General features: G+C 41.9%; 1 protein-coding gene across 4 annotated transcripts in view; it reads right to left on the bottom strand.

The window, feature by feature from the left end:
• Window positions 1-118: 118 nt before the first annotated feature.
• Window positions 119-23,834, bottom strand: part of FAM118B (family with sequence similarity 118 member B) — a 48,928-nt gene continuing 25,212 nt past the window's right edge. For 2 of the 4 annotated variants that reach the window (XM_006057690.4, XM_006057688.4), the window contains exons 3-8: window positions 20,447-20,699; window positions 10,671-10,898; window positions 7,879-8,007; window positions 6,133-6,418; window positions 994-1,053; window positions 119-614 (exon numbers count right to left, since the gene is read on the bottom strand). In XM_006057690.4, the coding sequence (XP_006057752.1) occupies window positions 601-614; window positions 994-1,053; window positions 6,133-6,418; window positions 7,879-8,007; window positions 10,671-10,898; window positions 20,447-20,699 (970 nt within the window). In that variant the 3' untranslated portion in view covers window positions 119-600. The remainder of the gene's footprint in view (window positions 615-993; window positions 1,054-6,132; window positions 6,419-7,878; window positions 8,008-10,670; window positions 10,899-20,446; window positions 20,700-23,834) is intronic. The other 2 variants (XM_006057689.4, XM_044943552.2) reach the window with 2 other exon arrangements.

The raw sequence follows: 23,834 nt of genomic DNA, 5'->3' as shown, positions 1-23,834 counted from the left end.
GAGATCACCTTCCCCACAGGGTACAAGAATAGAACTTTTAAAATTTAAATTCGGCCTGTACCTTTGCAGGTCAGGAGTTTTCTAAAGTGACTCAAAGTAGAGCTGGGGCCCTGGGAAGTAAATGAAGAAGCTTTTAATATTACAGCTCAATTATGTAAAATACTGTACACTGTAAAAGGTCTAGAAAACTAGAGCTTCAAGTCATATTTTAAAAAAGCCATTAAGCTTAATTGAAAAACCAAGTATAGAGTACAAAACTGCCGCAAGAGCCACGGCGAACCCGTGGCGTCGAGAGCCCAAGTCCTCTGTGCAGCCACGGTCGGTGGAAATGTCCTGTTGACCTGCTGTGTGGACTCAGCCTGGGGTGGGGTGGGGGCTCCATTTGGGCCCCTTGTCACTTGGGTATTGAACTGGAACAGGCTGCAGAGGAACGAGCCGGCATGAAGGATTAAGTTGGACATCTCTGCTAACCCCCAGCTTTCAGCCTCTGGGTACTGGTACTTCCTAGGAGCTGCTTCGGGTTCTTGTAAGTTCACTTGTTAAACACTCCACGGTAGGCCCTGACAGCTTGATCTAATGGTGGCTGTTCCTCTAGCTCTCTCAGGTACTATGGTCTGCAGAGAGAAAAAAGACGGTAAGTGAAGTTTCACATGTCAGGTTTATCCATCTAAAGCTGCAGAAACTGAAAGGAAAGTGAAATCGCTCAGTCGTGTCCAACTCTGCGACCCCATGGACTGTAGCCTACCGGGCTCCTCCGTCCATAGGATTTTCCAGGCAAAGGTGCTGGAGTGGGTTGCCATTTCCTTCTCCAGAAACTGAAGTCAAGCTTAATCCTAGAGAGGACAAGACACCAAATACTAGGAAACCTGTGAATGGACTTGGTAGGAAAATCTAGACTCTACAGGTGGGAGAGCTAAGTCATTCTCCAAGGTCTTAACTGAGTGCTGGGAAAACATTTTCTGCTGACAAATGGTTGAACAGGAAACAGTATACCTCTTATTTCACTGTGTGCTGTAGACGAGCCATTCAGCTGGCCTTCTCTCACGATCCCTGCTAAACAGAACACACATCAGTATCAGATAATATGACCGAACAGCTAACACTTAGCAAAGCAGCCAACTAAAGGGAGGTGAAAGCACATGGTCTAAGGATGAAATTATTACTAATGCACAGTTGCTGCTGCTGCTGCTGCTAAGTCGCTTCAGTCATGTCCAACTCTGTGCGACCCCAAAGACGGCAGCCCACCAGGCTCCCCCGTCCCTGGGATTCTCCAGGCAAGAACACTGGAGTGGGTTGCCATTTCCTTCTCCAATGCATGAAAGTGAAAAGTGAAAGTGAAGTCGCTCAGTCGTGTCCGACTCGTAGCAACCCCATGGACTGCAGCCTACCAGGCTCCTCCGTCCATGGGATTTTCCAGGCAAGGGTACTGGAGTGGGGTGCCATTGCCTTCTCCGAGGCAGGGGCATAAACCAGGTTAGTCTTCACACTGTTGTACTAGATGATACGGAAGCACTGAGGTCCCTGAGTGCGCTAACACTCCTTGTGAAAAAACAAGTGTGTCCCTAACTAGTCCAGAAGGCCAAGTTTAGGTAAATAAAACTACTCCAGCCGGGGACAGGAAGCAGCATGCAAGGGGGAAAATTCAGCCAAGCAGAAGAGTGACTAGGAGCTGAGCTAACACCCCCAGAATGGGCTTAGAGCCTTGCTGTCTGATAAAGTGCCATTGGCCACATGTGCTGTTTAGTTCTTAATTAAAAACTGTGTTCCTCGGGGACTCCCCTGGAGGTCCAGTGGTTAGGACTCTGCACTTCCACTGTGGGGGGTGGGGGGTGGGTTCGATCTCTGGCTGGCGAACTGAGATTCCACAAGCGGCATGGGGTGGCCAAAAAAAGAAAAAAGTCTGCTCCTCAGTCACACTTAACTACACTTCAAAACTCAATGGCCACGTGTGGCTTGTGGTTACAATACTGGACAGAGATGATAGAATACTTCAGTCAGTGCAGAAAATTCTGTTGGACAGCACTGGAATAAATGCGTGGGAAGAAGTTTAAAACTGAATACACAGGAGAAAAGAATAGCAGACAGAAACATGGACAGCTGGAGTAAAAATAAGCAAGAGACAGCGCTCGAACACACAAATTGGGATTCCCCTCCTGGAAAACACTAGAGCAGTATTTATCAGCCACTAAAATGTTACCTTTGACCTGATAATTATACTGAGAATACAGCCTATGGAAATTACTGGCAAAAGGAAAAACTCCAGGGATGAAGATATGTTCACTGCAACAGTGCTTACAGTAGGAAAAAAACTAGATACTGCCTAAAACAGGGAAATAATTAGGTAACTGTGACACAGTGGATTATAACACAGTCATACTGGCTATGAAGACTGCAGCCATGTGCGGAAATGTATGATATGTATGTATCACTGAATTTAAAAAGTACCAGGACTGTATATAGATTTTGTTTACAACCATGAGGAAATGCACAAGGAAAACTTAACTGAAATATACCAAAGTAACTGCTTTTGTGATAGTAGTGAATTATAAAAGAATTACCTTCTTTTCCCCATTACTTGATTTTCCTGAAATAAATGTATTTACAGCCTACAGAATCTTCCAACCTAAGTAATTTTCACTATGCAAAAGTTTGGACACAGCACAATGCCCGGTACAGAGCAAGAGCTCAGGGTTATAAAACAACAGCAGTCAAAGACCTCTGACCTCTCACTGGTGTTTACCTATAGACTCAAAACCTAACTGTGGATGGAAGGTAAATTTGACTTGAAGTGCTTTAACCTAAAACTGCTCTGCTAGATTTCAGATCACAAACTTCAGCTGACCATTCTAATTAAAGCCCCTGGCCACACGGAAAATCCTTGATGTTTAACAATTCACAATACCCTAATGAGTGGTACGGAGAAGGCAATGGCACCCCACTCCAGTACTCTTGCCTGGAAAATCCCACAGACGGAGGAGCCTGGTAGGCTGCAGTCCATGGGGTAGTGAAGAGTCGGACACGACTGAGTAACTTCACTTTCACGCATTGGAGAAGGAAATGGCAACCCACTCCAGTGTTCTTGGCCTGGAGAATCCCAGGGACGGGGAAGCCTGATGGGCTGCCGTCTATGGGGTTGCACAGAGTCGGACACGACTGAAGCAACTTAGTAGTAGCAGCAGCAGCAGCAGCAATGAGTGGTAACTTCATGGGGAGTCGCTCTGCTAGGAAACCCATGCAGCTAAGGACAGTCTGTGCAGCTTCGCAATACTTCTGATGACTTTTGTCAACAAAAGACTTAGCGTAGGAAGAGCTGTCTGGCGGGATTCTGTTCTCTTCCACATTAGCATCTTCCCTGGCTAGAAGATCTCAAGAACACAGATCAAAAGCACAAAGTGTGTACTCCTTGCCCAGTGGAAAAGCCTACTGAGAGTCCCACCTATGGGCAAACAGTAGAAGAATCTGGAATATTGCAGGACAGCAGAAAACGTCACCAAGAAGATTAGCAAACTGCTTTCACAAAAAAGATAAATTGGAAAATTTCCTTTTTTAAGGGTTTTGAAAAGTCTTCTGTAAAAAGGGTAGACTTAAGTTTTCAAAATGTTTAGTTATGGTGGTGTCTTTTACAAATCTTGTTCCATCAAAACAGAGCCATGGATAATCACAGTTTGTGGAATTTCTCATCACATGAGAATCCCATTGCATAGGACAAGTTCTCTCTATATTAAACTACCCATCCTTTAAGAGGCCCCTAAGATGCATTCAGATTGACCATGAAAATGCATATTAGCAAATAACTTTTCAAGAACATATTCTACATAACAGCAGCAAAGTTTCTTTGGAACTGTGTGCTGAGTCAGAATGGGCATACCTTGGGGCCTGGCTTTATTCAAAGTAAGGTCTTAAAAAACATTCTCCAATTTAGCTATACCAAAAAGTTTTGCATTTGGTAGGCTGACTGGAAGCTTGCCTGGAGCCATTAGTAAATGGAAACTTTTAACTGCATTTGGCTTTCTAGTTAGAACTGACAGGTAAAATGTCAAGGGAATGGTACCCCAACTTGACTTTAATGCCACCACAACAGTTTCCATATAACATTTTTGAAGCATTTTTTTTCCCTGTTTATAAAGACAAAGCATAATCATAAAAAATAGATTTTCATATTTCATACCATAGGAAAAAATATTAAACACATTAACTCCTACTGCCTAGAGACAGCCACAGTTAATTTTCTAAGCCTCATGCCAGGCGTGTCTCTATGTTGTGTTGAGTCGCTCAGTCCTGTCTGACTCTCTGCGACCCTGTGGACTGTAGCCCGCCAGGTGCCTCTGTCCACGGGATCTCTCTGGCAAGGACACTGGAGTGGGTGCCATTTCCTCCTCCAAGGGATCTTCCCGACCCAAGGGTCGAACCAGCATCTCCTGCATTGGCAGGTGGATTCTTTATGGCACCAGAGAAGCCATGCACACCGAACAAAAATAGAAAACATCTACAATCTTGTATGCCAGGGACTGGGATACAAAAATGCATTTTACAACCTGCATTTTATTTTTTCCACTCAGAATACTATATCTCTGACATTATTTTGGGCAGTAAAAGCATTTTTTATTTTATGGCTTCATATGTATTTAATATTTAATCAATTAATAAATGGTGTATTTATAGAATCACCTATTTTCTGGAACATTTTAGACTGCTTCCAATTTTTGCCATTTACCCACAACCCTGACTACATCCCCACGCCTGTATCTTTGTGCAACTGTGTTGTATAATTGTGTGAGTGTCCAGTGATCTCCTTTAGGAGAAATTTCTAAGTCAAAGGTTTTAAAATTCTGAACATATTCCAAATTTACCCTTCAGAAAAGTTGTTATAACTTTACCTTCCCACCAAAATTGCACAAATATATTTTTTTCCTCACAGCCTTAGCCAAAAGGGAGTTACCATTCTTCCCTATTTTTCAAATCTAAATTCTTTCTTTTTTAAAATTTATTATTTTTGGGGGGGAGAAATATCAATAACCTCAGATAAGCAGATAACACCACTCTTATGGCAGAAAGTGAAGAGGAACTAAAGAGCCTCTTGATGAAAGTGAAAGAGGACAGTGAAAAAGTTGGCTTAAAGCTCAACAATCAGAAAACGAAGATCATGGCATCTGGTCCCATCACTTCATGGGAAATAGATGGGGAAACAGTAGAAACAGTGGCTGACTTAATTTTTTTGGGCTCCAAAATCACTGCAGATGGTGAATGCAGCCATGAAATTAACAGACGCTTACTCCTTGGAAAGAAAGTTATGACCAACCTAGACAGCATATTTAAAAAGCAGAGACATTACTTTGGTCAACAAAGGTACATCTAGTCAAGCCTATGGTTTTTCCAGTGGTCATATATGGATGTGAGAGTTGGACTATAAAAAAAGCTGAGCACAGAAGAATTGATGCTTCTGAACTGTGGTGTTGGAGAAGACTCTTGAGAGTCCCTTAGACTGCAAGGAGATCCAACCAGTCCATTCTGAAGGAGATTGGCCCTGGGTGTTCATTGGAAGGACTGATGTTGAAGCTGAAACTCCAATACTTTGGCCACCTGATGCGAAGAGCTGACTCATTTGAAAAGACCCTGATGCTGGGAAAGATTGAGGGCAGGAGGAGAAGGGCACGACAGAGGATGGGATGGCTGGATGGCATGACCAACTCAATGGACATGGGTTTGGGTAAACTCCGGGAGTTGGTGATGGACAGGGAGGCCTGGCGTGCTGCAGTCCATGGGGCCACAAAGAGTCGGATATGACTGAACGACTGAACTGAACTGCCCTGGGTCTTTGTTGCAGTGCACGGGCTCCAGGCTATCGATGCCCCTCGGCATGGGGAATGTTAGTTCTCTAACCAGGCATCGAACCCACATCTCCTGCACTGGAAGGTGCATTCTTAACCACTGGACTACCAGGGAAGTCCCTGAAATCTAAATTTCAATTGCATTTCACCGATTAGTCTAACCTGAAAACTAACCATGATCTCCCTTCATAATCTGGTTAGGATTATATTCTGCATCTTGGTGGTGACCTGACCCACCACAAACACATAACAGGCTGAAGAACAGCTGCCCTCCGACCCCTCTTAGTCTCCAAACGCAACTTACCTGACCTTCCCCTCGTGGAGATCTCACATGTCAGTCGTTTGAAATATTCTGGAAGGTCAGCATAGTCATTTCCATAGGAGATGACCTTAATCCCTTTGTCCAGCATGTTTTCTCGAAGCTTCTTGAATTCATCCACATCTCCTCTCCGAACTAGCATGAAATGTTCTAAGTCAGATTTATGCTTGACGGCCTCCAGAAAAAGGGCTTGGAAAGTGGTGTCATCCACAGTCCAGCCACAGCCCAGGAAGAGGAATGACTTGTTTTCATAGAGTTTCTGAATCTCTCTCTGGTAGGGAGAGAAACAACATGTGAGTCACACTGTGAAGACAGGTCGGCAACTGCTGCATCGAGCAGACTGTGATGAGCCGTGAACCAGGGTGAAGAGTCAGAGGACAGACACGCCCATGAAGGAGTACGATCTTCTCACTGTCTACTGCTGTACCTTGATGACTGTTCTCAAACTGTGTCTTTACCTGGCATTCTCCCGCAGGGTCTGTATTCATTTTACTCTTTCCATTTTCTTGACCATATCTGCTTTTTCTGCTTTACAAATTGAGCCATGAATAACCAGAGAATCCCATCACCAGAGTGCTCAAAGAAAACCTGGCCCTTAGAACACTAATGTACATGTGTATATACTTTTAAGACATTTTCTAAAGATTGTTTTGATATGGACCATTTTTAAAGTCTTTTATTGAATTTGTTACAACATTGTTTTGTTTTATGTTTTGGTTTTTTGGCCACAAGGCATGTGGGATCTTAGATCCTTGACCAGGGATCAAACCTGAGCCCCTGCATTGGATGGCAAAGTCTTAACTACTGAACTGCCAGGGAAGTCCCTGTGGGTATACATTTATACACACATGTATGTACATATATATCACACACACCACGTATGTATAAAGTATTAGAAATGATTTTGCTTAAGGGATCACTCAGTGTCAGTTACAGATAAAGCTGTAACAGATGTCAGGGAAAGACCGGGTGAAAAAAAGTCCCCTTGTGCTTTAAAAAAAATCACATTTTCTTGGTCTTTTTTCATGAAGCCTCCATTTTATTACCCTATGCAAATTAAAAAAAATTTTTTTCCAGTGATCAATAAGTGAATATGTATGATGATTCAATACAAAGCCACCGTTTATATAAAAACTCTTCAGAATGTATGCTCTAGTAGTAATTGGTCAGTGAAAAACTGCACAAATTAGTCTTGGCATAGAGAGGGTTACTAATTCCATGTATGTGTGTCTGTGAGTGCTCAGTTGTGCCCGACTCTTTGTGAACCCAGCCAGGCTCCTCTGTCCATGGGATTTCCCAGGCAAGAATACTGGAGTGGGTTGCCATTTCCTTCTCCAGGGGATTTTCCCGACCCAGGGATTGAACCCGTGTCTCCTGTGTTCCTTGCACTGGCAGGCAGATTCTTTACCACTGTGTCAGCTGGGTATACCACGTATACCAAATAATGAATACAAATATACATTCTTTGTATGTGAAGATGATGCCAGTAACAGTGCCAACTGCCGGCTGTCAATCAAGAACAAAGTAAAACCACAGGGCCTGACACCTGAAGAGATGTCTGACATTTCCCAAGATGGCACACACGTTCACAAGCTAAGAAGCACAGAAAAGAATGCTTGGCCTTCCAATTTTAACTGATGAAAAGAAACTGTTAGCCCTGGAAGCTCAGTGGTGTGTTCAGAAGGTTCCCAGGAAGGCTTTCCCAAGAGCAGCTAGGTCAGCACCACTTACCATAACTTCAGTATTCCTGAGCACATTCTGATAACCAGCTGGGTGAAGGACAATGCCACTCGGGTTGGTGTAGACCCCATGGATGTGTAAGACACTCAGCTTCCGCTTCTCCTGAGCCCACTCAAGGACCTGCACAACATAAGCACAGCTTAACCAGGTGGGCAGGGCTGAGCACCTGCTTCAAGGTCCCAGTGGGCAAGACAGTCTTTTGAGGACCAGGCTTCTGAAACAACTCTCCAGCTTCATATCACAGGGCAAGAATGTGGCCACTCAATGTGGCCTTTGTACTGCAGGCATGACTGTTAGGAATGATGGCAAGTCTGGTAATTTCTCTTGCAAAGAAACAATCAAAAATCAGAATATGTCATCGTCTGCAAAAACCACATGGGCTCTTGCCACTGGTGATACACATGACAGCCACGGGTGGCCCTTTCAGTATGGATCCCCAAGACGTCAAGCCTTGTAGTGACTCCCTGATCTAGTCCCCTTTCACATTTACTCCAGGCTTGGCCATATGGCTGGCTTTAGAAAACGGGGCATAAGCAAACAGGAGAAGAAACTTGGAAAACGTTGGCACAACGTGCCTTCTTTCTCTTTTGCTGCTTTTGGAACCCAGCTACCATGTGAAGAAGTCTGACGGCCCAGCCAACAGCCCGCACCAACAGACACACAAGCAAGGTTATCTCACACCACCCAGTGTGGCCACCAGAGGACCACAGTTATGTGGGTAGCCGGCAAAACCAGCAGAATGGCCCAGTGGAGCCCATTAGCCCAGCTCAGGTGGCAACTTCACATTATCATGCGCAAATAAAGTGTTGTTTTAAACCACCAAGTTTTCAGGGTGATTTCTTGTGCAGCAATTGATAAGCAGTAGAAGAATCACTTCAGTCACCTGTGAGCTACCTAAGAGGCCACCAAGGAAGAATGACCACTTAGATGCCAATGGTAAGGACCAACCGGGTCCCATGGTTTCCATTTTCCCAAGGACTTGAGACAGTATAAATTTGTTTTTATAACATTCTAGAGAAATAAGGTATGATTAGGGAAAAAAGAGGCACAGAGATTTAGAATCATAAGTATTACCTGGCTCTATTCTGACTACCAGTCAGTGGCTTTAACCCTTTAACTTCAATACTGCCCCTAATGTGGACTAACTACAAAAGCAAATCTTGAGACTCCGGGATGAAAATGAAAAGGAAAATTTCAAGTCTGCTAGATATCCTTAACTTTATTTTTTGGCTGCACCTCGCAGCATGTGGGATCTTAGTCCCCTTACCAGGGATTGAATCTGCACTCTCTGTGATGAAAGCATGGTTTCTTAACCACTGGACCACCAGGAAGTCCAGGAGATCCTTAACTTAAGAAAGACCCTTATGCGTCTGATGCTGGTTATGATCTTCAGAGATTACATCAGAAACAGGATGGAAGTTGTTTACTGCCATTCATTTTTAAATTTAATTCAATCATTTATTCATTCACAAAATATTTACTGACCACCTACTAGTATGTGCCAAGTACTTTCTTAGGCATCAGAGTAAGAAGGGCTGACATGGTCCCTGTCCAAATAGAGGTGCTTTCCTCTAGGGCAGACAACAACCCAAGATGAAAATGGAAAGTTACGACACGTACTCCAGTGAAAAACTGAATCCAAAAATAAGGGTGGGTCCCTTTTAAATTAGGGTGGTCAGAGAAGACCTCTCGGAGGAAGTGATTCACAAGTGGAGTCTTATAGGTGAAGAAGGAGCAGGACGTACAAAGCATGGGGGCAGCAGGAGGAAAACACTCCAGCCAGACAAAACCAGTCTTCACAGCACCATTTCTCTGAATTGGATTTCCTTTTACAACCTGACTTCAAGGCCAGCAAAGCCACAAGACTGGTATCACAGCCACTGCTCTGGCCAGGGCAGTGCTATGACAATGAGTGCCAGTGGGGGAAATCATTGGTTTGTCCCAACTCTACTTAGATGGGCTCTAAGTGGGACACAAAGGCAGGTTCCCGGGAAAACAAAGTATACAAGTAAAATTACAAAAACTGCAGGGCAGGACAAATGAGACCCAGTGAAGATTTATAATCCTTTTTTTTCTCTCTCCCCTTCAATCATTAAATCTCTGACATCTTTTTATGTCAATGAAAACATTTTCCCTTTCATGGCTTTAGTGTATTTCATCAATCAATTTAATGGTGTCATCTATAGACTCTCCTATTGGCGCTAGATTTCCAATTGCAAGCCCTAGCGACCACTGTAATACAAGCCTTCTCCCATTAGATGACAGAGGTGGACATCTATAATTTCATTACTATGAGAGATGACTTAGGTATAGTATGGGCTACATTTAATGTCTGCTGAGGTGTCCTTTAAATATTAACCTCATCCAGCTGTCACTTGGCCTGAAACTTGATTGTCAGACATCAGAAAGTAGTTTTTGTACGTTTCTAACAGATGCTATGAAGAATCTGTCCTAATAGAGAAACTAAATTAATATCACACCCACCTGATATTATCAAATGTTAACAATTTAGATCTTACAGTTCAACTGGCTTCCTATCATCCTGCTTTAAAATTGGGTGAAACTGTCCAAACTCACAGAACTGAACACTTTTAAGATCTATGCTTTTTACTGTACACTGATTTAATCTGAAAAAGCAACAATCCAACCAGGGATAAGAGTCTCCCTCTCTACCTTTCCATGAATAGAGTGCTATACAACATCCCAACTAGAAAACAGTTATTTCTGATGAGGATTCAATCTGCTGGCCGGAAGAAGAGACAAGCTAACCCTTTCCTGTTTACCTTCTTCTCATCAGTAAGGTCAAGGGATTCCAGCTGTTTGCCCTGATCTGCCGCATACAGTTCCAGGAGATTGTCAAAGTTTGTAGTTAATACCAGGGCTCCGTTTTCCATCAGGTGGAGAACTGACTGAAGTAGCTGCTTTCCAGAATCTTCCATCTTTGACTCCAAGTCATCAAATACTTCGTATAAACAGTCCTTGAAAAATGTGGATCGGACATTACTAGTACGCTGGGGAGGGATATAAAAGGGAAAAGTTAGTTCTCGGCATTTTGGTAGGTCATTTGTTTTGCACTCACAGGTAAAATACTTGTCTCCCTTACGGGTGGACCAGGTAGGTGCCAAGTGCCAACACAACACTCAGTCCGTATCAAGTGACCCAGACTATTACATCATATGCAAAGCAGCATACACTCTGTAAATAGGCATATTTATGAATGAAGATGGTGGGCACGGCTAGGAGAGGTGACTATTAACAGGAAAAGCTGAGGTAGAAAACAGAGCACCAACCACCCTTTAAACAGGCCTCAGGTCAGAAGACAACACTTTCTGTAAACTTCCTTTTTCGGGGAATAACCACCAGATAGCTCTCAAGGTGGTCTAACATGTCTTTTTCTAATCCCAGGTGCTTTTTACAGATGCTGATAGATAAAGAACAAGTGGTTTAGCTTCTCCGTGCCTGTTTTTCCCTAGTATAATCCAGCAACTTGTTTACAAGTCTTCCAGGAAGAATATTTATTATATGATAAAAGGTTTCCAAAAACCTGCATTTTGCAACTGGTAAAAATACCAAACACTAATCAGTTCTGAACAGACTCCCTATTTCTTAACATATGTTCATTTAAATAACTGCTTTCCCAGCTTTGTTTTGAATACATGTAAAATCTCTGAGGGCTAGTGAGGAAACAGAATATCAATCTCAAGTGAGAAGTTGGCTTTCTAATTTAAAAGACCAAGCAATCCCTGGGACCAAAGGAATCTGAAACAGGGAAGTAGCTATGTAATGTGCTATAATAAATATCCAATCCATATCTTATTCCTGCCACACCATCCCTTAGACAATATCTAAGCAGAGAATCACTTCTTAAAGGTCCCATTAATCCCTGTTCAAACTCCAAGTAACTGCAGCTAGCTGCTAGATAGAAGACAGCAATAATCTTTCTATTAATCCTCAAAGCAGCCCTCTTACCTTCCTATACAGGTTTCACCTGTATACCACCCTAATAGCACTGTGCTCCAATAAAGATCTGGTTCCATGGAACCAGGTAAACAGATTCATAAAACATACTTCAATTTGCCAAATGTACCTCCTGTTTTTCAAAGTGTTTTATAAAAATAACCGATTTTTTCATTATATCTGCCAAATAAAGGGTAAATTACCTTCGCAGGAGAAACGTGAGAGCACAGAAGTGCAGCCTGCCTCTGCAGGTGCTGACCCAGCCAGGAGTCATCCGGTCCTGCGGGTCGCTGCTCTGTGCTGCAGCTACCCTGGCCCTGTTGTCTGCGGCTCAGCCTCCTTTCCAGGGCTAACTGGATGGCAGAGCCCACAATTTATGTGGCTAAGGACGTGCATCACATTTGTCAACTTTTGCTCATTCTCTTTACGTGTCACGTTTTTTAACTTTTGCTCATTTGCTTATATCACGGCATAAATTATTATATCACATATTAGCAGCCCATGAACAACCAACTGGGGACTCTAATACTTAATCCGAATTAGTGACCTGATCAGAAATAAACTCTAGTTACTGAATTTTACTACGTATAAGGGAAAGTGAAAGCATTAGTCGCTCAGTCATGTCTGACTCTGCGACCCCATGGTCTGTAGCCTGACAGGCTCCTCTGTCCATGGAATTCTCCAGGCAAGAATACTGGAGCGTGTAGCCATTCCCTTCTCCCGGGGGTCGAATGTGGATCTCTTGCATTGCAGGCAGATTCTTTACCGTCTGAACCACCAGGGAGGTCCCAAGGCAACTACTAATGAATGTCATGCACTTTTCTCAATTTGTTATCAAAAATACAATGCCCCTTTAATGTCTATCAAAATTACAATCCATTTATCCTACAATCTTGCAATCTCATTTCTGGGAATATATCCCACAGATGTAATTACAAACAAATAAAATGACTTATGAACATTGTCACTGCTCTGTTATCTGTGACAGTAATAGACTGGAAACAAGCCAAGTAGCCACATACAGGAAACTGGTATGGAAAGACCAGGATATACTGTTAGGTAGAACAAGTGCAGATCAGTATGTCTAGAGTGCTACCTGCTGACATGCGGGTGGAAGCAGTGAGGGAAGAATAAATAGAATCCTATTCACTTGTTTTCACAGAAAGAAACACTGGAACGATACTCAAGACAGTGGTGACCCATAGAAGGCAAGTCTGGGGAAAGGAGGTGGACAAAGCTGTGGATGCAAGTGAGATGCCATAACAGCTGTTAAATCTTTTTCGTCATTTTGATTTCTGCAATGTGTGTAAACAGTACCCATTCAGAAAACCAAATTATGTTTAAAATTAAACAATACAGTGACTTTAAGAACTGCCTTGCTGTCTCTTATACCTTCATTTTGTACTCTGATGCGTACACAAACACACACAGTTAAACAAGGTAATCCAGCACCAATTTAATCATTATACACACAGACAGAAACACCTGGGTATACAATCAGGTAAGCATGGGTGTGGGTATACTTCTTTGCTTCTCAGAAAAGAAATACAAAAGGTTAAAGCCTGGAAAGAAAATTCATGAGTCACGTATTTTAGCTGACTATCTTTGGGTCCTACTTCTTTTGGTTATTATATTTTGCATCTCAACACAAAGAGGAAGGAAACCAGCTACTGGAGCAGCATCAATTCCCTCAGACTTGGAGTGAATTGCTTCTCTCTTCAAACAGGTGACCCCAGAACTCAATTTCCCAACAGTGGCCTCTCTAAGTAAAGACAAAGGAATGAAAACAAATAAGGAGGTTCCGTGGTCAAAAGGAGATGCTGAACTCCCACACACATTTATGGACATTTTCTCACTCATTTGAAACAGTGGACCGCGTCCAAGGTTGCTTCATTTCCTCCCACCCTGTAACTCTCATCCTTCCAATCCCAGACATAATAAAAAACAACACAAAAAGGTTATTAACATTTACTGTGCCTTATACTACGTACCCGGAGAAGGCAATGGCACCCCACTCCAGTACTCTTGCCTGGAAAATCCCATGGACGGAAGAGCCTGGTAGCTGCAGTCTCTGGGGTCGCTCAGAGTCGGACACAACTGAGCAACTTCACTTTCACTTTTCACTTTCATGCACTGGAGAAGGAAATGGCAACCCACTCCAGTGTTCTTGTCTGGAGAATCCCAGGGACGGGGGAGCCTGGTGGGCTGCCGTCTCAGGGGTCGCACAGAGTCGGACACGACTGAAGCGACTTAGCAGCAGCAGCAGCAGCAGCATACTATGTACCAGACACTTCACATACAGAAAATGTTCTTACTTATTTTTCAAGTGGGATAAGTAACATCGTTCCAGTTTTACAGGAGCAAAAATAGATTCTGAGATGTTAAACGATGTGCCCAGGGTCCCGGTGCCTTTAAATGACAGTCTTTCTGCTCCTGAAATCCAAGGTCTTTGCAATGTCATTTCCCTACTATAAGAAACTGGCTCAGTGGATGGGCCTTTTTGCCGTGTCATATTACTATTGTTTGTTAAGATTCTTAAAAAAAACAAACAAACAAAACTCCAAAATCCAAAAAAGGACATTTTCAAAGACACACAAAAGTTAAAAAAAAAAAAAGAATGTATAATACACCTCCCCCGTAACCATCATCTGATTTCAACAATCATCACCAATGGCCAATCCTGCTCAACCTAAACTCCCCTCACCATAACCCTAGCCCCCTTCACTGAAATTTTTCCGAGCATCATATCATCCAGATACTTCAACAGTTTCCTAAAAGATAAAGACTCCTGCTGACATATAAAAACATCTGCAATACCACTATCACAACTTAAAAAATGCAATAATACCAATTCCTTAGTAGCAAGTATTCAGTGTTCATATTTCCCCAAATGAGTGTGTGTGTGTTTCTTACATATCTCCTATTGGATTGGTTTTCAAGATGCAGCCCATGGATACTGTGGATCCCTAAGATTCCTTAAGAGGTCTGCAAAGTCAAAATTATTTTCATAACAATATGAAAGCAATGCTTGTGGTTTAGAAGCATGTTGATATGTGCACTGATGGTACAAAAGCCGCGGGCCTCCCCTGTGGCTCAGCTGGTAAAGAATCCACCCGGAATGCAGGAGATCTGGGTTCGATTCCTGGGCTGGGAAGATCCCCTGGATAAGGGAAATAGCCACTCCAGTATTCTGGCCTGGAGAATTCCATGGACTGTATAGTCCATGGGGTCACAAAGAGTCAGACACGACTGAGTGACTTTCACTTTCACAAAAGCAATGAAAGGAAGACCTGCTGGTGTCTTGGTATGACTCGGGACTCAGGGAACCCAGCTTGCCAGTCATCACAGTGTCCTTCACCACCAAAGACTACGGTAGAGAAGAATGCCAGTTTCACTCGAGAACATCCTTAATAAAGCAGTGAACATTATCAGTTGTATTAAACGCGGACCCTTGAGTACACGTCCTCCTAATACTCTGTGTAAAGAACAGGAAGTACACAAGAAGCACTTCTGCAGACTGAAGTCTGATGTGGGTCTTGAGGCAAAACATCGGTGACTATTTTGAGTTTTAAGCTGAACTAGGTGAACTAGATTTTGTCATCAAATCTCATTTTTACTTAAAAGAATGACTGGCAGACAAACCATGATAATTCAGATTTGAGTATTCTGGCCATTTTTGCAAAAATAAATGAAGTGAGCCTGTCATTTCAAGGAGAAACAACCCAATGATTGCTGCCATTGCTGCCAAAGATAAAAGCTGAGCTTTCCAGCAAGAATCAGGTTTCTAGAAAATGTTTACCTGCCACCATGAGCATGACAGCTTCCAAATACCTTTGTGATAGGACTGGCAGTGATTTTAAAGGATGCATTTTTTTTTTTTGTATGTTATAATGAAATGGGTCAAATTCTAGAATAAGAAGATTCTTCTAAATGCAAGATGGATCATGGAGCTTAACACATCAGAGTAAGGGAAGTTCAGATTCTATATCGCCACTGACATGGCTATAATCTGACTTTCAGATTCCTTATGGCTATTAATCTCCAGGAAGCCATCACTTACAAAATTTTGGTGTAGTATCAACAATGAATATCTACAGTTATCCAAAAAAAGTATTAAAATACTTTCCTCTTTTCCAAGTGTGTACCTGTGAGACCTCACTTTTTTCGCACAGTTACACCAAAACCCCACAAACACACGGAACTGACTCCATTAAGCAGATGTGAGGGTCTGTTTTCTATTAGGCCAAACACTGAAGAGATTTGCAAAATGTGAAACAATACCACTCTTCTCACTAATTTATTATTCTTTTTCACTAATTTATTTTTGTTTTGAAAAATATAGTTGTGTTTCATAAACATGTTATTTATGTTAGCATATAACAGGTTTATTATTATTTTTAAGAGAATTTAGTATTTTTTCAATTTCTCAGTTTTAATTTCTAATAGTGAATAGAGACATATATATTATAATTTATATATAATATAAAAGAGATATAACCCAGAGAAACAAAAGCTGTTTGAGATTCTCAGTAACTTTTAGGAGTATAACAGGGTCTTGAGACCCAAAAGTTTGATAATTGCTGTTCTGCTGGAACTGACAATTACACTTTGAGGTGAGTAATAAATCTCCATCCAGAGATAATCAGTGAGTCCAGTCTGTTGCTTGGTTAGTATATACTGACACTGACTTTAAGTTCTCTCATTACTTTCAATGGTAACCAACCCAACTAACAAGGTCATGCTTTCTACTCTCCGGAGACCATTCCAACAGACAAGTGGCATGGCAGACAAGTCCATGCCTCCGAGTCTTCCTGGACTAATACGTAATACAGCATTCTTTGTCCTCATGAGCTCTTTCTTTTCCCCCTAGAAAGACAACACTTTTATTGTTACCTATTTAATTTTTATTGGGAGCACAGTTGCTTTACAATGTTGTGTTAGTTTCCACTGTATAGTAAAGCCAATCAGTTAAATGTACACACATATCCCCTCTTTTGGGGGGATTTCCTTCCCATTTAGGGCTTTCCAGGTGGCCCAGACAGTCAAGAATCTGCCTGCGATGCAAGAGACCCAGGTTCCATCTCTGGGTTGGGACAATCCTCTGGAGAAGGAAATGGCAACCCACTCCAGTACTCTTGCCTGGGGAATCCCACGGACAGAGGAGCCTGGCAGGCCACAGTCTGTGGGGTCGCAAAGAGTCGGGCACGACTGAGCGACTAACCCTTCACTTCACTTAGGTCACCACAGAGCACTGAGTAGGGTTCTCTCAGCTACACAGTAGGTTCTCACTGACAACATTTTTACTGACTGGCTGACATACTTCTTTAATACTTTTCCCTTATATTTTGGGGCGATATAATTTTTCATTACTGTTTTATACAAGTTTGTACTTTTTTGAGCATTAAAAAATTATGTATGCTTTCTTCTCTCTCAAGTGCACTTGTCAGGTATTAACACAGTCACTCTCACTTTCATTGACTAGTGTTCAAATCATAATTTTCTCATCCTTTTGCTGTCTCTATGGAGATACAGTGCACATAACATACAACTCACTTATCTGAGGTGCACAGCTGAGTGCATCTGCAGGTCCACAGACACATGCAGCTGTCAACACAGTCTTGTTTTATTTTTTTTGGCCACATATCATGGGGCTTGTGGGATTCTCAGTTCCCCAATCAGGGACTGAACCCAGCTGCAGCAGTGAAAGCCCGAAATCCTAATCACCAGGCCACCAGGAAACTCCCGACCACAGTCAGTTTTAGAAAATCTTCACCATGTCAAGAAGAAAGCCTGTACCCTGGAACTCTCGCCTCCTGCCCACCAACCCCTGCTACTGCTAAACCACCAGTCCTAAACCACTACTAAGCTGCTTTCTGCTCCTACAGATTTCCCTAGTCTGGACACTTGATATGACTGGAATCTTCTAATACGTGGTCTTCTGTGACTGCCTTCCACTCAGCATAATATTTTAAAGGTTCATTCAAACTGCACCATGTATCGGTAATTTGATTCCTTTTTACCAGCAAGTAATATTCCACTGCGTGAATGTCACCTTTTGTCCATAATGAACAATGCTATAAACATTTGTTTATAAGTTTTTTGTATGGGCAGATGCTTTCATCTCTCTTGGTGTGTAGATATGTGTGTGTATGCAAATGCAACCACTGGCTCACAGGACAACTCTGTATTTATTTGAGAAATGGCCAGTTTCCCACGTTGTCTGTACAGTTTCACAATCCCAGCAATGAGGGTTCCAGTTTCTCCACAGCCTTGCCAACACTTACTATCTGACTCTGATTCCAGCTATCCCAGGCATGAAGAGGTATCCGACACGGTATTTTTTTGGCTGCACTGGGTCTCCACTGAGGCGCACGGGGGCTTCTCTAGTTGGGGTGCAAGGGCTTAGCCGCCCCAAGGCACGTGGGATCTTAGTACCCTGACCAGGGATTGAACCCACGTCTCCTGCATTGGAAGGTGGATTCTTAACCACTAGACCATATCACGGAAGCCCCTGACATGGTTTTTGATCTGTGTTTTTCCAATGACTAATGATGTCAAGCATCTTTTCATGTACTTATTGGCTATTTGTATATCTTCCTTGAAGAAATGTCTATTCAAATCCTCTGCCATTTAAAAACTGATTTTAAATGCCAGAGAGGGTGTGGAGAAAAGAGAGCCTTCCTACACTATTGGTAGAAATTTAAATTGGTACAGCCACTATGGAAAACAGTATGGAGGTTCCTTAAATAGAGTTACCATGTGATCCAGCAATCCTACTCCCTGGTATATATCTGGAGAAAACTCTAATTCAAAAAATTACACACACATCTACATTCACAGTGGCACAATTTACAACAGCCAAGACATGGAAGCCACCTAAACATCCACTGACAGATGAATGGGTAAAGCAGATACAGTACATACACACAATAGAACACTACCCAGCCATGAAAAAGAATGAAATAATGTCATTTGCAGCGACATGCATGTAGAAATTATCATACTAAGTCAGTCAGACTTACTTAGACAAATATCATACGATAAAGACAAATATCATATAGGAGAAAGACAAATATATGATAACACAGATGCAATCTAAAAAATTATACAAATGAATTTATTTATAGAACAGAAACAGACTCACAGACATAGAAAACAAACTTACTGTTCTGGGAGTTTGGCATTACCAGGTCCAAGTTACTACACATAAGACAGATAAACAAGGCCCTACTGCATAGTAGACAGAGCTATATTCAATATTCTTAAAATAAACTATAACAGAAAAGAATATGAAAAAGAATATATGTACAACTGAATCATTTTGTTATACACCAGAAACTGTATAGAACACTGTAAATAAACTGTATTTAAAACAATTTTTTTAAAAAACTGGATTATTTGCATTGTTAAGTTCTCTATATATTCTGATACCACACTGTCACCAGACACATGAATTGTTTACATCGTCTCCCATTCTGGGGGCTGTCTTCTCACTTTCCGGATAATGTTTGGTGAGCCTAATAGCTTTCATAACTTTGACAAAGTGCAGTTTAACCTAATTTTTCTTTTGTTTCTTAGGCTTTTGGTGTCACAATTAAAAAACTACTGCCAGATCCAAGGTCATGAAGCTTTAAAACTATGCTTTCTTCTAAAAGTTTTAGCTCTTAACATTTAGGTCTTTAATCCACTGAGTTAATTTTTGTATATGGTATGAGGTAGAGGTATCAGGAACTCTTAAAAGTCTATTAATTTTTTATACTGTTCTAGGTTAGTAACATTTTATCCCAATTAAGGACAATGAAATGAAAAGAGGAAGTAACAGGCCCTAAGTTTCTGAATGAGTCAGGAACTAGGAAGGAATTACTTTTAAACGCCTTTCAGGCTAACACCTGATAACACTTCTTTTCTACAGGCCCTAGGGCGTAGGAGTAAAAAGCAATGGTGATGACTGACTTTTAAAGGAGTTAAGAGTTCTATTTTTTTCCAAGGTGCACTTAATCTACTAAGCTTTAAAACATGCTTTGGCTACTCTATTATATCCAAATATATCTTAACTGAATCCTGATTCTTAAACATTTTTAAAACAAAGCAAGACAAGAAGGCCCTTATATCATTCAGGAACTGATTTCCAGCTCAATTTGACAAAACATGACTCTCTCTCTCTCTATATATATATATAAATGAATGAATGACTGCCTTTAAAAGAAACATTAAAAACTGGCACGGCTTCATCCACAAAATAAGAACTAACTTTAATCTTTCTGAGGTTCTCTAAAAGACACGGATGCCAGGGAACACAGCTTTTATAGTAGTGAGTATACTACTACTATAGAAAAAGTAAATTTAAAACAGCAATAATGGGACACTGGCCTCACTTTGTATATATAAAAGGTTCAACAACAACATTATCATCATTGCCACTCCCATCCCCACACTGAAATGGGGTCAAGGTAACTACCCTAATCAGGTCCGTGGACAGACATTTTGGAGACGAGCTAAATGTTATACAAATCTACAAACCAGAAATGAACATCCTTATTGCATTTAGCATGCGTGTCCTGTTTTAGGGAAGATCAAATACCAAGGCATACAGAGTACTCACGGGAGATAGTTTCTGGATGAGGTCATGGGCAACATGGACGAGGTTCTTGTCTTCATGGAGACACTTCTGAAATTTTTTGCTCTCCTCATCTTCTAGAAGATCAAACTCTATGGCCGCATCCAGTAAGGCCTGAATCAGCCCCTTCCAGGATTTCAGGGCTGGGACCTGGGGTGCAACCGCAGCACTGATGCCTGTTCCAATCACCAGCACGAGCTCCCGAGGCTTCTTAGTTTTCAGGCTTGGGAGCAGCTTCCTGAAAGGGTCAAACAAATGAGACGCCTGGGAACACCCAGCAGACACGAGGCGCAGAGCAAGGCTATCTTAAGCCACCGTTTCAGCTCCACTCTTGCAGCCGCAAAGGTGACAAGCACGGGTCTAACGCCTTTACAAAGCAGAGTGAGCAAAAAGACCAGAGTACCATGCCAGCGTTTGCTGAAAACCAGAGTAAAAATCCTACTGTGGGAATCCTAGAGAGCCTGATGAGACCAATCTTCTCTTTCGTAATCCTCACAATCTAAGAAAACCCACTAACATTAGGAAAAGGTCTGATTATCACAGCTCAGCTGAGTTCTGATAACTAAACTATATTTTAAATCAACATACATTTCAAAAAGACATGTTTGATTTGGACTCCAGAGAGAAAAGAACTCTCTCCAACATGAAATTCCTACCGTTGAGAAATGTAAAACAGGAGACAAAAGAAAAGCCAATACAAACCTAAGCCCCAAATTTGAAAACATTAAGATGAAAATGGGCATGACTAAAGTGAAGCACGAGATAGTCAAATATGGGAACAAATTTGCCTTTGGTTTTGTTCTAGACATCCTCAGGCAAAAAATGAAATAGTAGCCAACAGAATTCTGAAAACACAAGAGCCTTACAGACCTAAATAAAGAAATAACTATTCAACGGACGTGACGCGAGGTGGAAAACATTCCTTTCTTCCCGTGATAAGCACTGCGTTCAATCCTGACTTCTGTGTGAGACAGCAAGGGTGCGAGTTTTTGTGTTTTGTTTCTCCACGCCTTCATCCTGAAACTGTATTATTAATAAAACCTGTTTGAAATACATTTATGCACTTTAGTTTTTGCTGAAGGCATGTGTTTTCTTAGGAAACTGCCCTTCTCAGCCTTTTGTCCAAATAATGAAATGAACAGAAAGAGGATCTGTATGCTGGCATTAACGCAAGAAAGGAGCAGGGCTTTTAGCCTTGAGAAACCTGGTTTTGAAACCTGGTTTTCTACCTCTAGAACTGCCTTCCCTACTCCCAACTTGATGAAAAACTCATCCAGCACCACACACAGTGCAGTCCTTGACTGCAAAAGCTTTGTCTGTTGGGGAAGACAGATAATGGAGGCTAGAAGCAAACAATGAAAAGTGCGCTTCGGTTCAAGGGGATCAAGGAAGTGAAGCAGACACAAACATATACTTAAGAAAATTTCTAGAAGGATTTACAAGAACTGTACAGAGTAGTTAACTCTGGGGATTGGGAAGAACAGGACTTTTGCTTGGAACTTGAATGTGCTGTACTATTTGAATTCTTTACCTCAGACATTACAGATTTGAGGTATGATTTTTCCATATTTAAGATTTCCGGTTACAAAGGGAAAATGTAACAGTTGTTTCATTTTCAGCTCTTCCTAAAACACTAAATAACAGTAATTTTTAAAGAAGGCATACATTCATAAAAAGTCAAATAGGAGAAGATAACGGAAACAGGAAAAGTAGACAAACTAGGTCCACAGAGCTTAGGAGCTGCCAAGAGCCGAGCCCTGGGTAGAAGCTTGGGGATTAGAAGCCTGGGGTGCTCAGGTAGAGCATCAGAAGGCAGAGGGCCACTGCACTGCAAGGCTGTGTCAGATGCGGTCAGAACACTAGGAAGGGACGCCTATCTTCTAGGGAGGTTTGACCAGAGGCTTCTGTATCTGAGAACATACAGCCCAGCTTGACGAGGTGCCTGTGTAAATTCTGTACAAGAAATATGAGACTTTCCCTTGCCCTCCCCTCCTAAAAGAAGACTCCCAGGCGTGGGCAGTCAACCTCAGACCTGTACCCCAACCCCACTGGGTCAGGAGACAGGAGGAGTCCCCTTTGGGGAAAAATGACCCACATGAGAGAAAAGACCCACAGAGGCCTGCCAGTGACCAAGCCCCTCACCACAGAGTCTCCAATTGGCTTTTTAGTGTTTTCTCTTAAACAGGAGCAGAAAAATAAGGGTCGCCTTACCCTGAACAAACTCCCAGCGTGTGAGTTACATCCAAACAAGCCAGCAGATAGAGAGGAACTTGGGGAAAACAAGGGAAAACACAGGAAAGAGAAGAAAAACTGAAAAGGAAACGGACATTCTCACAAAGGTTTTTTTAAAAAATGGCATCTGTGAAACAGAACAGGATGCTATAAAAAAGAAAAAAAAAAACTGGGCAAACAAAAAGGTTTCTTAGAAATTAAAACTATAACAGAAATCAAAATTCATAAGGTGGGAGATACAACTGAGAAAATCTTTGAGAAAGCAGACTGATGAAAACAAAAGTGACAGAAAACTATAAGAAAATTAGAGCCTTATCCAGAAGGTCCAGCATCTAAATACCCAGAGTTCTATCAAGACAGAAAACAGAAAAGAACTGCAAAGGAAATTATCAAGTAAGTAACACAGGAAAACGTCTCCAATGTGAAATCACCAGCAGTCTGCTTAATAGAGCTACCTGATACCCAGACTCACATGAAGATACAGTGCTGTGAAATTTCAGACTACTGAGAAAAAAAACAACCATCCTTATGAGCATCTAATGAGAAAAGAAAAAGAGGTCTTATGTTACAAAGGACTGGGAATTAGATCAGAGTGGCTATTTTGGCAGGAACACTTAGATGTTAGCAGAGGATGGACAACGATCTCACAACTCTAAGGAAAATGATTTTGTACCTCAAGTTTTCTTCTCAGCCAGATAATCAAATCAATGTGAAGAGTACAGTTAGACATTGTCAAATGTCTCCCCAAACTTTTTCCCTCTGAAGTCTTACTAAAGAAGCTGATGAGACATCTTTCAGCAAAATGAAGGCGTACACTGAAAAAGGACAATCCAGGAAACAGAGGATTCAACACAGGAGAGATGTGAAAGGAATGCTCAGGGCGACGGGAAAGGAAATGGCAGAGAGCTGCAAGGCGGCAGGCCGGGAGCCAACTGCCAGAGGGAAGAGTCCACAGAACCATGTTAAGCCAGCACGTCCCTGGCGTGGACCAGCGGATTAGGAGGTCTACTCTCTGTCACAGTCCGAGTTTCAATTAACAGGCTCAAAGAAAACAAAGCAAGCCAAAAAAAATGGACACTCTTAACAAACAGGAGGAGAAAAACGGACAAGAAAAGTAATCATCACATATTAGGCTCAGCTA

This window comes from Bubalus bubalis, chromosome 5 (genome assembly GCF_019923935.1).
Source record: "Bubalus bubalis isolate 160015118507 breed Murrah chromosome 5, NDDB_SH_1, whole genome shotgun sequence".
Classification (NCBI taxonomy): Eukaryota; Metazoa; Chordata; class Mammalia; order Artiodactyla; family Bovidae; genus Bubalus; species Bubalus bubalis.
This window is presented reverse-complemented; position numbering and strand designations above follow the sequence as displayed.